The 13,941-nt window shown below is 43.5% G+C and overlaps 1 protein-coding gene across 2 annotated transcripts in view; it reads right to left on the bottom strand.

Annotated features, from left to right (window-relative positions):
• Window positions 1–13,941, bottom strand: part of TP53BP2 (tumor protein p53 binding protein 2) — a 61,101-nt gene that overhangs the window by 46,971 nt on the left and 189 nt on the right. Inside the window, exon 1 of one of the 2 annotated variants that reach the window (XM_083604906.1) lies at window positions 1,623–2,367. The exons of the other annotated variant lie outside the window; for it this stretch is intronic. Coding sequence (XP_083461032.1) covers window positions 1,623–1,649 — 27 coding nt within the window. The 5' untranslated portion in view covers window positions 1,650–2,367. Of the gene's footprint in view, window positions 1–1,622; window positions 2,368–13,941 lie in introns of those variants that run through there. 2 annotated transcript variants of the gene reach the window in all.

Raw genomic sequence — 13,941 nt, 5'->3', positions numbered from 1 at the left:
TACAGCTTAATCATCAAAACCTGTAAGTGGTTTACATAAAATATATTCTTTGACAAATACCGAGAGAAAACATGGGGGATACATATGTGTGCGCACTTTCCATCTGCTGCAGAAATATCCAATCCTACTTCCACAGCTCTAACATAATTTCAAAGTGGCCAGCTAACACAACACATGGCAACTAAATTCTTGCTTTTTTGAGCTGTGCACAAGGCTATGCAGTGCTATTATTTTCTCCTACCTCAGTTGTGCTTTAAGAGGCATCAGACACATGACACATTAAGATTTTTTTTAATGCAGAAAGCACTTCAGTGTTACCCACAAAATCTTACAAATGTGATTTGCTTTGTACCTATGGATTGTGGACCTGCATGTATCCTTATCTATGTACGTACAATTACCAAAGTACATGATACTCAGGTTTCATGTATTTCTCCACCAACAGCATTTTTCATATACAATGTCATAAAGCACAAAGTAGTCCTAAATGATTCTTAGGGACTGTCATCTTCCCAATATTCTGAAATGTTTTTTGAATTAGTCATTTTATTTTATAAGAAATATAAAACCAGTAAAAGAAACATAAGCAACCCTTGAGAAAGTATCATTTTTGAATATATGATGGGATTTACCTGAGAAATCAATAAACCATCTGACTTTATTGATGCACAATTTCTACAAAAAGAATGAAGAAGCTTCTGACTGAAATAGTGGCTTAGTTCTTGTTATACTGGAGAGTAGAAATAACTAACCTACTTTAAATAGGCAGACTTTTTTTGGTTCCTGCTTTCTCCCATTCAATAAATCGGGGTTTCCTACCAAACACACCTCGAACGTGGTACATACATACATACAACCAACCGTCTGTAGTGCTTTTGAACTATTAACCTAATAGCCCTTTTACCTGCACAACTTGTGCTTATAATCCTCCATTTCCTTGGACTTGAACTGACCACAGGGAGAAGCAGGAACTACTGGGTATTAGTTAAGTCTGTGTCGTTCTAATAAGGAAGCAATCGAAACTGGTCAGGGTTTCTGGAAGGGGAAACGTTACACAAATTTGGCAGACCAGAGGGGGAGAAAAAAGTGTAGCGCATGAGCTTCTTTCTTTCTCTCTCTCTCCCCCCCGCTCCACGAAGGCACTGGGAGGGCAGCTCTCCATTTTCTCGACGCGTTTCGCCGCGAGGAGCAGGAACAGCAGCTCCATTTGCTGATCCTCCCGCGTCTCTCCCGAGTCCGGACTGAGCTGCCCCATCTTAGATCGATCCCTCGAGAGCAGCTGGCCAGATCCTTCCCTCCCTCCCCGCCACATACCCAGTTTGGATGGGGGGGGGGGGAAGGACGAAGCACTAAAGATCCCGCCGCCGCGTGTAACTTTTTAATATTCCCCATCCTAAGCCGCGCTTCCCAACTTTTCCTCCATTGGAAGTTGGACCGGGAAGCGGCGGTGGCGGCGGCAGCAATCTCCGCCTGCGTCGCACCAGAGAAAGACCAGCTCTCTGGACGCAGGCAGAGGCCAAGGCACCACCGGCCCGACCCCCCCGGGATCTAGCGACCTCGCCCCATCGGAGCAAAGTCTCTCCCCCCCCTGCGCCCCTTCTCTTGCAAGCTCGCGCACTTACCGGCATCATTTTGGCCCCGAACCGCATTGAGGCGACGGGTGGCGCTTCCTCCCCCTCGGGGACCGAGGAGGAGACCAATGGCTGGGGCCTGGGGAGGCGGAGCGGCCTGCCCTTGTTTGCCTAGGGACCTGTTGCGAGAGGCAGCCCGGCCCGCGCCCACCAGCGAGCTCCCTCCGGGTCCGCAACTCGGCGGGCCTGCGCCTCGGTTAGACCCGCGCCCCGAGCTTGGTCTCCACGGAGCCCCGCTCCAGCCTCCCCCCGGACCAAGCCGCCGCCGCCCTCGAGCCCGCTCCGAAACTATCCCCCGCCGGCCCGGCAGGGAGGAGCAAGTGATCCCCGGCCCCGCCCGAGTCCCACCCCCTAAGCAGGCTGGGCTCCCGAGAAGCCGAGAGCTTCGCGCGCCGCCGCTACCGCCTCCCGCCTGCCCCAGACGCGAGCGAGGATGAGGGGAATTGGCGCCCGGGGTCAAGAGGAGAAGTTCCCGCCATTCTGGGGGAAGCAGCAGCACATCCCGCCGCCTTTTCCTAGGGGCGACTCGCTGAGGTGATGTCTGCCGCCTCTTGAGCAATTGCAGCAGCAAGATTCCCTTCACGCGCTCGGAACTTCTTGCGAGCCAGAAAACGCGCCGCAAAATGCTAAGGGAGAATTCCGCCCAAAGCATCTCGCCAACCACAAGTTGTGGCTGTGCGCTCACATTATTAGGGCATTCGTGCGCGCATGTGGGTCGCGCAGATCCGATTTAACGTGAACGAGTGGTGGCCCCCCGTAGGAAAATTGTGCGTTTTCGGCCCCTCCCCTTATTTTGTTTCGGGTTGTTTGCGCTTTATTTTTGTAATTCTGCCCTCCTCCCCCACTTTTTGGTATATTTTGAGTCGGAACAGTGGTTCGCAGTTGGCGGTCCACAGGCCCCCGGGGGTCTGAATAACCCACCCGGGGGTTCGTGGCACATACCCATCAACTGTTGGGGACATTGTTTTGGAGGAGCTATGCTCTCATGTGAGAACAAAGCACCCCAAAACTGGTGCCAAAAAAAATAATCACATTTTTGGGTGCAGTACTCTGGCATAGGAGCATGGCCCAGAAGATGCATGCACATCCCAGTTTTGTGCTGGAGGGTATGGTGGTGTGACCCCATTTGCATAACCAAAACTACCACATTTGGCAAAGTTGGGGGTCCATGACTTTGCTTTTGAAAAGCAGGGGGTCTACACTGCAGTACTTAGCTCATTGGGAACCACTGGAGTAGACCATTTTTATACTAAAATGAGCTGGGATATAGGTTTTTGTTTGTCTGTGGAACTCGCTCCCACAGGAGACAGTGATGTCTACCTAGATGGCTGTAAATGGGAATCGGACAAATTCATAGGAGGCCTATCGATGGTTGCGAGCCAGGATGGCTGTGCTCTGCCTACCCAGTTGGAGTCAGTAATGCTTCTGAATAACAGCTGAGGGAAACCACAAGAAGGGAGAGCACTCTTGTGCTTGAATCCTGCTTGCTGGTTTCTCACAGGTATCTGGTTGACCACTCAGAGAACAAGATGTTGGACTGGGTAGGCCATTAGCCTGATCCAACAGGCTCTTCTTATGGCACACATTCCTTGCATACAAAAACAATATATTCATTGTAGACAACGCAATATACAACAGGCAGGTGGAGTTTTTTAAAAAGTCTGTAAACATACATTACAGTCTATGTAGTCTCCTAAGAAACTATGAACAAAGATGCAATTGACTAGAATCCTATTATACATACTTATTTAGAAATATGTCCCATTGAATTAAATGGGACTCACTTTTCAGTCAACATTAACAGGGTGGTACTGGAAGAGACTGTAAAAAGCCTAGTACAGCGACCTTTGCATTGTAACACCAGGATTATGTAATAATCACAATTATTCTCGCACTTGTAATATTTGACTGAGAAATGTTGACACAAATGTACAATCCCACCTATATCAGAATGAAGGGTTGGGCACTGTTGAACTAAAAGCCTATATTGCATGCTTAAGCAAAATGCTCTATAAATATTGTCACAGTCCTTCCCCCCCTTTTTTCTTCTTTATTTAGTTTCATGTATCAGAACTTACATGGCTGCTTTCTACAACTTTTGTGTCTTTCTTTTCCCCCTCAATAAACATGTGTTCGGGTTGATTGTTTGATGTTTATTATTCTCTTTTTCTCTGCTTTTTTTGTCGTTGTTGTTAAAAATGAAGTACTAGTACTTGCATCTTGGTAAAAGTGCCATAGATGCCAGCACTAAACGGATCTCATGGGCAGCAAAATAAGGGTGACAGTATTCCACACCAGTGACCACTATCACACACACACAAACACTATCTACACTGAAGTAAGTCCCATTATGCTCAGTGGGGCTTATACCCAGGTAACTGGAGGTATGCAACTCTATAACCACTTACCTGGGAACTTAGTTCTACCAGTTAAGACTAGGGAATGGCTCAGGTTTTTTGTTTGCATTTTAATGTTTGTGATATTTGACTTTGTCTGGCATGCCCCTGTAGCATGGAGTTGCTTCACTAGCCATTTGGGGCTATTTGCTCTGTTGGCAAATGGTTTCTTAAGGAGTGGTCTTATCACTGGCTCCTTCAAGCAAGCAGGGACCACCACCACCTCTTACAACGGAGGCATCAAATCACCTATCCAGACCCAGCCACCTATGCCCTCCCTGCAAGTTTTTTATCAGCCATGAGCAAGGGGCAAGAGCACAGGTGGTCAAACCAAACACATTGTCCCCATCCTCAAGCCTTACTAACTGAAGCTCATCCAACGTAACAGGACTGGGCAACGTTCTGGACACATCTGCTACAACAGCACAGTCAAGGTGCAGGCAGATACAAGTGATTTTATCCTCAAAATGCTTTGCACACAATTTGAAGTAAGATGTGTGATGCAGTTGTTCGAACAGCTAATAATGTTAATACCTTATTTAAACATTAGCGTAACCAGTTGTACAATTTATCGATGATACGGTTATTTAGCAGCACTCTTCAAGAGGTGCAGTAAAGAGCCCTCAGGGAATAAGCTGAAGTGTTGCAGTTGTGTGAGTAGGCAGGCAGAATAGTTTACAGGGATGTAAATGCAGATACTGTAATATCTTCTACTGGAACTCTCATAATGTCATAGATAAAAAGGTAAAGGTAAAGGTACCCCTGCCAGTACGGGCCAGTCGTGTCCGACTCTAGGGTTGTGCGCCCATCTCACTTAAGAGGCCGGGGGCCAGCGCTGTCCGGAGACACTTCCGGGTCACGTGGCCAGCATGACGAAGCTGCTCTGGCGAGCCAGCACCAGCGCAGCGCACGGAAACGCCATTTACCTTCCCGCTATAAAGCGGTACCTATTTATCTACTTGCACTTAGGCGTGCTTTCAAACTGCTAGGTGGGCAGGAGCTGGGACCGAAAGACGGGAGCTCACCCCGCCGCGGGGATTCAAACCACCGACCATACGATCAGCAAGTCCTAGGCACTGAGGTTTTACCCACAGCGCCACCCGCGTCCCAATGTCATAGATAGCCCACATTCATCACTAAATTTAAGAGTACTATCTTTTTCCAGCCTCCCATAATGTTTTGCATGCCTGTCTGTTCCTGTTTGCTTTCACCACTGTCATGACTGCATTGGGAGCTTAATTAAAAAACAGAAAAACCACATGAATAGCAAAGGCAAAAAGCAGTCGGAGACTGGGAAAGGAAAAACAAAATGCCTCTGGTGGATTTCTTGGCATCAGAATATCTCTTAGTCTTTACCTCAGTCTCTTTTCACCTAGTTTCTCGAGTTTCTCTCAGATAATGATTTTGAAAAGTGGAGAGCTGCAATAGTGAGAGTAACCATACAAACCATGCTTGTGTGTGTGTGTGTGTGTGTGTGTGTGTGTGTGTATGTGTGTGTGAGAGAGAGAGAGAGAGAGAGAGAGAGAGAGAGAGTAGGAAGGAAGGAAGGAAGTGCAGTATAGGTGAGGCATGATAACAGTTATCCAAGAGCTTTATCATGCACACAAATGCTAATTTACCATATCAGTAATATTTTTTTGAACGTTTTCCATTTGCAGACTAAATTGGGGCAGCATATAATCCAGACTGGCAAAGAACCAGATTTAAAATAAGGTCCCAAAGTGTGAATAAACCTGAAATTCAGAATGCCGGGGGGGGAGGAGATAAGTAGGGCTGCCATCTATTACTAAAATATATTTATATAATTTGAGAAGAATTCAGATTTTGAATGAATAATTAAAAGGCCTGAGAAAAGTAAGTCTGCTCTTTTTGTAGAAGCTATGCAGTCATATTATTCTTTTTTAAATCCCTTTCACCCTAAATCAAATTTCCCCCCTAAAGAATAACTTTCTCAATGTTTACAACAAATTCTATACTGTGCAGGCTTAATTGAGAATACAGGAACAGGAACAGGCAGGTAGAAACCAATCCCAGCTTAGTATGATGTGCAAATGTATCTTCTTAGAACAGTGAGTACCTACTTGTACATTACTTCACACAGAGGTGAATCTCCATGTTCCTAACAGCATGCACCTTGCAATGGGACGGGTGCAAGTGTCAGAACGAGGAGATAAACATGTGAGAGTTTGATCTGGTTCAAACCCGCCATTCACATGTGAGCAAGCCAGCCTCAATTATCCAGTTCAAAAAGCTTTATTCACTATGACCACCATCACAACATGCTGCTGGATTTATGGCTTAAGTCTTAGGGCCAGGGTCTTTTTCAGCAGGCACTCACCGGAACTCTGTTCCGGCACCTCTCAGCTGGGAGCCATTGCTATTCTAAGAGAACGAGGCAGGTGTTTATGGTAAGTTATGGCACCTCTTTTCTAGAAAAATAGCAGTGCTTAGAGCATTTTCAGAAGAGGAAGAAGACATACAGGAGCCCTTTCCAGTGTGGTGTAGTGGTTAAGAGCGGTAGTCTCGTAATCTGGGAAACCGGGTTCGCGTCTCCGCTCCTCCACCTGCAGCTGCTGGGTGACCTTGGGCTAGTCATACTTCTTTGAAGTCTCTTAGCCCCACTCACCTCACAGAGTATTTGTTGTGAGGGAGGAAGGGAAAGGAGAATGTTAGCCGCTTTGAGACTCCTTAAAAGGGAGTGAAAGGCGGGATATCAAATCCAAACTCCTCCTCCTCTTCTTCTTCTCCTTCTCCTTCTTCTTCCAAGAAATATAACACAACATGAGCAGTCAAATGTTATGTGTGCCTGTTATGGTTGTAGGAATTATTTCTGCCTAGGGGTAATGGCAGAATGAAGAGGAAAAGGCCCGTACTTCAGTGGCAGAGCAACTGATTTGCAGGCAAAAGGCCCCAGCATCTCAGGTATGACCAGGAAAGGCTCCTGTCTGAAATCCTGGAGAACTGTTGCCCGTGATTTCCCAACCATTCCCCCCCCCATGGGCCACTTGAAAAATGCTGAGGGTTTTGGCAAACCACTTGCTTTTTCTGGCTGTTGCAGCAATTGTAGCACAATATTCTCAATGCTGCATGATTTTTAATTTTATTTATTTATGCAATATACCTGAATGCATGGTCCGTTCTCAGTTCCTCACTAGAAGAATAAATTTCTATATAGCTCTTCACCAGCTGAAAACTATTCTGGTCACATAGAAAAGCAATCAGATGACCACAGCTGCTTGAAAGGTGACTAGAACTTGCTGCATTATCAAGGAAGGTTATATTTCCAGAGAAGACAAGAGGAGGTTAGGAAAGAACGGAAGTTTTAAAAGCAATCACTCTCAGCAATTGCAACAGCAATGAAAACCGAGCTTCACAGAGAACTGTAGCCTGTCAAATCTCCAGCAATTTTTGACTTGGCAAGACAGCGGAAACATGAAGCAACACCATTATGTCATCTGCGGTGCTTTTCATTGGCTAAACCCCAAGAGCGTATCTTAGCAACGCCTGGAACAGTCAAAACACTACAATTAACTCTTTCATTTGTGTTACATAAACAACACTCAAATTTTCTTGTACTTTAAAATTGCAACCTTTTTTTCTAATAACCACAATAATCAAATAAAACGTTTTGAAAGCAGCATTGACTTCTCCGTCAAGGTGAACAACCATGTAATTTTTAGTCAGTAACAAACATTTCTGAAACTGTTTACCTGTCTTAATTTAGAATAGGAACATTTCACAGGGCAGCTTAGTTGAAATTAAGTATCCTATAGTATCTCTAAAAACGTATTGAAAGTTTTTGAAAGTTCTGTAGTTTGCTGCTGCAGAGCAGTCATCAAATGCTATAGTCAAATGGTTACTATTTAATGTCCTTCAAAACTTTGTAATTTGATTTGTAAGAGAGAGTGCATATATGTGCGTGTTCAATCTGCACTTACATTCTGCAAAGTTCACAAGCCCCACATATACTTGAAACTCAGCAAGCTATAATTGCATTAACATCAGTTGGGCTGTAATAATTATACACACTTATTTGGGAGTAAGTCCCATCCAGCTAAATAGCTCTAAAATTCTGGAGCATTCTGTTCTGTTAGCTGAGTGTAACCAAAGCTTATGCCACAATAAATCTGTTAGTATACAGTGCCACAGGGTTCCTTGCTGTTTCCATCTGCAAAGCCCCTGCTTCATCCTTTGGTCTCCAGCTTGCTGCATTTGCCTGTGATGTAAATTAAATGTTACAGGCACAACAATCCACATTCCTCTTCCTCAAGCTTCACAAAACCACAAATGCTCCCTAGTGGTTTGTACGGATACTTCAAGTGCATTTCTGAAGTTTCCTGCACGGAGGATCAATACAACACTGAGGACACTTGTTGCTTTGTTAGCGTCTTTTAGTGAGAAGAGGATGTTTGGTTTGTTAATTAAAAATATTTGTAGCCTGCCTTTCCATTCACCATGAATCCACAGAGCGACTTGAAGTTAAAACACCAGGCATAATAAAAAACAACATTTTTAAAATACATAAAACAGCCAACAGATAAAAGGAACAGATTCCTGATAGACAATTCATCAAAAATAAGTAAGATCAACAGCATCAATATTTTGCAGCCAAGTAGCCCCAGTAAAATCACCTCATATGAGAAAGGCATCAGGCAAGAGATAAGATCCTATCCTATATGCCTGCCTCTCTCATACACTTGTTATTCCACAGCAACACTTAAAAAGAGTCTGAAGATGATCTAGGCATCCAGGTATACTCAAATGCAATAAGGTGATTGAATATTGTGGTTCCAGGCTATTTAGAACTTTAAAAATCAAAAGTAGCCTTTTGAGTTGGGGAAGAAAGATGAAGGAAAGTTGGTTAATAGTGAATAGTGTATGATTATCTCCTCATGTCAAATTGCATGTGTATGGTTAGTGCTGAAGCGTCTTAGAATGAAAGCTATCAAGGTTAACAGGTGTCTGAAAGTCACATTACAGCTTAATTGCTCTTTCCCTTGATTTGCATTAAATGGGGCTGGGAGAAAACTGGGGTGCCAGCTTTAATAAAATAGGGGGGCTCAGGTAAGCCCTGCCCCATATGATATGGTGCACATGACATGGTGCGCACACACCATTTGAATGGCAATGCCCATCAACTGGGGGGGGCAGCCCCCTCAAATATTTTGTGGGAGGGCCCAAGCCCCCTTGACCCTAGGAGTTATCTCCTATGCTGGGTAGAAAGAATGAAGCAAGGATCAAGGCCATTATAGGAGCAGAACAATGCAGTAAAGGAGTCCCAGTTTCCCTGATTTCCTAGCAAAATCCTGGACAATACAGCCTAGAATGTAAAGAGTGTTCTAGTCAATCAGGCTATGGCTTGCCCAGAGCTAATTGCAATGTCCTGTACACAGATTAGAAACTGATTATTTAATCAGCATAAATGCGCCAAAGGGGCTGAGCAATTAATTGCTCAATGACACAAGGCATGATCACCCAATTTTAAGACAAATTTATTTTAGAGGAATAGCTGAGCTCTCATGCTACCCTCCATTGAAAGCAGCGAGAGTTAATGAGTGCTGCTGAATATTGTTTTTTAAATCTCTCCTAGGGCTTTGCCCTCTCCCCAAAAAGCTCAACAACTTTTTTTGTCCATATTTTCACTTTTTGAAATATGCCAATCCTATCTCTCCTGCCTTTCGCCCCACCTGCAAATAGATCAGGAGGAGTTAAGTATCCCATTCCCCAGTACCACTGCTCTGATCCAATTCAGTGCCCGTGCCCCTGTGCCTTTTTTAATTTAAACAAAATACTAGGAGATCGGATCATGCATCCTCCTTATCAGAAGTGGGTTGGTCGTCTTTTCTCACACTCTAGACCTTTCCTGTTTAGCACCACACACACACCCTTGATGTAATTTAGCTGGTTCTAATTACTATTATTATAAATGTTTACCTAATAATTGTTTTCATATGTAGGGATGACATCATGCACAAACATAATTCAGATGGGATTTTAGAGCAGGCACCAGCACCTGGCATTCTTGGACGGCTGCCAAGGCCCCAGGGCCCTGTCAGGGCCCCTGTTGATTTTTCCCTGGGCCCTTTTCTTGGTCTAGTGCTGTAAGAAGTGCCAAGTGACTCAGACCACCTGCCATTTAAATTTCCCACAATGCCCTGTAACAACACGACTGTGAGAGCATTGTGGAAAATTGAAATAGTTATTAGACCCAGTCATATAGTGCTGTTGCTAGAAGTATACTTTGCTGCTGTCACCCATTGCTGCCAAGTACACCTTCTGGCAGAGAAGGGGCTCCCTAGAGAGCACTTTGTCCATAAACCCCCTCAATTCTGAAGCCAACTCTGTAAGATTTGAGTTTGAGTTCTCCATTCTGATTGTGTTAATTCAGTTTGCAGGCTGGTGTTTGCCCTGTCCCCAGTACAATATTAAAACATTATTGCATATGTATTCTTTGAAATCTATACGCAATGTACAGTATAAGAGATGCTACCACTCTGGCCTATTTAAAAGCTATTATCACTGACTGACTTAAAAATCCGGCCCCAAATAATATGAAGGATTATATGAAGATATCTAGTCACATATAACCAATATACTTAACTCTAATTAATGCATGAAGTGGTTAAGATCATAGAGTAAGATGTCCTGCCAGGCTTAGCAAGGCCTTCCTCCTCACCTTGGGAAAAAGGATTTTCAGGCCTTTGTTCTTTAATTCCACCATGAGACCCCTACAAGTAAACTGGATACTCCAAGCTTAGACTATGTGGCTTATGCAAGCTTTCTTTGTGTTTATATACAAATGATTTAGGACAACCATTTTTGGAACCTAAGTCATACTGCCTATCTTTTCTTGCTGCTGTATGGAAAAACACTTGAATCTGACCTTTGAAGAGTTTGTTAGTAAACCATTTTTAACTTACCAAACGCGTGGTCTCTTTTTAACTTACCACACAAATGTGTGAGGAACTTTGGAAGTAGCTTAGAAGGAGATATTTTAAAAGTCTAAATAGCCTATATTTCCACACTTTACTTTGCTGCATATTTCCCCCAGTGTATCAGATTACTCCCAAATCAGGTAGACCCAAATTTACAAGAGGAAAGCATCAGGATTTGTGTTGCTTAAGGGTAACATCCTTTGCATTCCCATTTAATCGGAGTAGTCCAAACAGTAAACTCTGGTGTGGAAAAAGCACTAATAAAGTTCTGTAAAAACCTTTGATTAAATAAAAATTAAATAATACTTAAAGCTGGTTCAGAAAGGAGAGTCTTTTTGATGCTGTAAGCAGTCCCACAGCTATCGAGACATATTCTGTGGTAATGTTAATCTGAACAACAGCTGAGTCTCAAAACATTTTCCTATCCTCCTCCTTCCTGAAGGATGGGTCAGATTACTCCTATTTATTTATTGGGAGCTTCCAAACTATCATTATTTTTGGGTGGGATTCAATCAGCAAATTAAGATTGCACAATTAAGGTTGATATAGCACTCTTGTGGAGTTTTTGCGATAAGGAAAGTGATGGGAAATTGCACTGATCAGGGTGAGAGAATTATTGCTTGCTGTAATGCTGCAATGTCATATAGCCTCCCCACAAACAAATCAGGATGAGTGCTCAATAAACAGGTCACCTGGAAGTGACTGCTTTTTCTCAAGAAGAGTCTGCACAGTCAATATGTGTGTTTATATATCTGTAGCTGTTGGACAACAGCTTTCCCAGAGAACCACAGGTCAAGTGTGCCTTTCAAAACATTTGGGAACACAAAACTACTACTTGATGATGTTTAAGCACTGTAAAGATGGTGAACATGTAACAAACATGCAAGTCACATGTTAACATACTTCATGCAATTGTGTTGTGGCAATTTTGGGCATTGTGAGCAACCATTGACATCCTATGTTTAATTAGTGGGTTAGCCCATTATTTCCAGTGACTTCCCGAGTCTAAGAAGACATTGCCACAAAATTAACAGGTAGCTTAGCTGTCTAGCTAATTATGATGCTAAGCAGTGGATCCTCCCAAAATCTCTTTCTGGCTGACAGTAATATAATATCTGTCAGATGTCTTTGCCTTTTATTGTTTAGTATTTGATGCCTGTACATTAGAGAGTTATAAGTATTTAAAAGTAGTAGGAGATAATTTGAGCTGTTCTTTGCAATTTATTATTGTTATATTGCGAACACATGGCAGACTTGCCATATTTTCTTAACTACATGTGGCTAACTTGGCATGAGATCTGCTTAACATGGGTTCCTGGAGGTGGGGAAGCACTCTGCATATTCTCAAAGGCAACCTGATTCTTTATGCAATATAGAATGTCTAGGGTGATGTAGAAAAATCCTTTTCCCTTATGGGGTATCCAAGAGCCCATATAGAGTCCTTAAGTGGGTTCCCTATCGGTAGGAGAAAATAACAGAGGCCAACCAGAGAATATTGAGAAGCAAAACAGCTAGTAAGCCTGATCTTTATTAAACTGTTGCAACAGGATCCTCACTCACCACATGCAGGGGGGAAGAGGAACCCAGAACAATGGTGTGCAAGCACTTACATAGACTTTTGAAATTGCCCACCCTGTAGCTCAAGACCACCCCCAAAAACATCATACATACATCACAGAAGGAGGCGGTCTACAACAGAAATCCTGCCTCCCGGGATACCTGACAATGGTCACATTGCTTTACTTGGGCAGCCTGACCATTCTTTTGTGATGGGAAATACCTTAATTCCTGAATCCAGGTCACAGGTTCACCCAGTTCATACACAAATATGCCCTAAAGACAGGTAAGCAAAAGACAATGGAGAGGCTTTCCCATTTTCTTCCTCCTTGCAGAGAAACATTTAAGGTAAATTTGGGAGAGTCAAAATGGTTTCAGGATTGCTCTCCTGTACTATTTCAGACGCGTGGTTTATATACTTATGTGTTTGCCTTGTAAATTTATGAACATTTAATTTATATCTTTGAGACCTTAAATTCTTATAACAAAGGTAAGGATTGCCAAAGTTTTTAGGCCCCTGAGTACACTTGGATTTTTGATTGCTCAGGGCGCTACCCGTTTGGTCAACTGTCTCACCTTTCTCTTGGATCAGTGCCCCCTGCCCCCCCCCCCCCGAGAGAGAGAGAGAGAGAGAGAGAGAGAGAGAGAGAGAGAACCATTTTGCTTTCTCAATTAACCCGAGTCTTGAAAAGCACATAAAGCTGAAAAAGGAGGGGGAAACGTCCCAACTTCCTCCTTAACCTCTACATACAGGTACTTTCCAAAGAGAAAAAGGTAAACGCTCTCATCACCTCATGACCAAGTTGGCAGTGGGGGGGGCACTCAAAGGTTTAATGAGCGGCAGAGGAATCTCTCATGGCTTCCCTTTCACCCATGGGTACCACATTGCTAACCTTTGCCTAATGCAGCTCTGTCTGGAAGTATTTTCCCTATAGCTGTATAGGAGAGAAGAAGATAACTAATTTGTCATTTCCTAGGCTCCTGCTTCTTTATTTGGGTCTGGCTCAATATGTCACCAATGGGGGGGGAGTGTCGATTTAATCTAAGATGCATTGACAAAAACTCTAGCAAAGAGTTAAAAATGCACAGATGCTGGCAATGCTACCTTGCAGTAAGTAACAAAGTGTCCTGCAACCTGTCCTACCTTGAAATGGCAGGAAGCTACAACCCATTTGTTACAGATACAAACTTTTCAGCCCTGTTTTAGGGCTTTTCAGCCAGTGTCAGCAATACTGAGCTAGATACAACAAAGGTCTGACTTTTAGCTTTCTATGTTCTGGCCTGTGGTAAATTTTTAAAGAGAAGGGCAAAGAAGGAAAAGCAAAAAGATTAAGTATACTGTATTTGCCATGCTAGGAAACTCCCAGATGTTTCAAGTATGTGATGTAGGCCTCACAGCATAATGTTATATATTTGGCTTAT

Source organism: Podarcis filfolensis, assembly GCF_964270895.1.
Source record: "Podarcis filfolensis genome assembly, chromosome: 3".
Taxonomy (NCBI): Eukaryota; Metazoa; Chordata; class Lepidosauria; order Squamata; family Lacertidae; genus Podarcis; species Podarcis filfolensis.
Note: the sequence above shows the minus strand (reverse complement) of the source record. Positions and strands in the feature narration are given on the sequence as shown.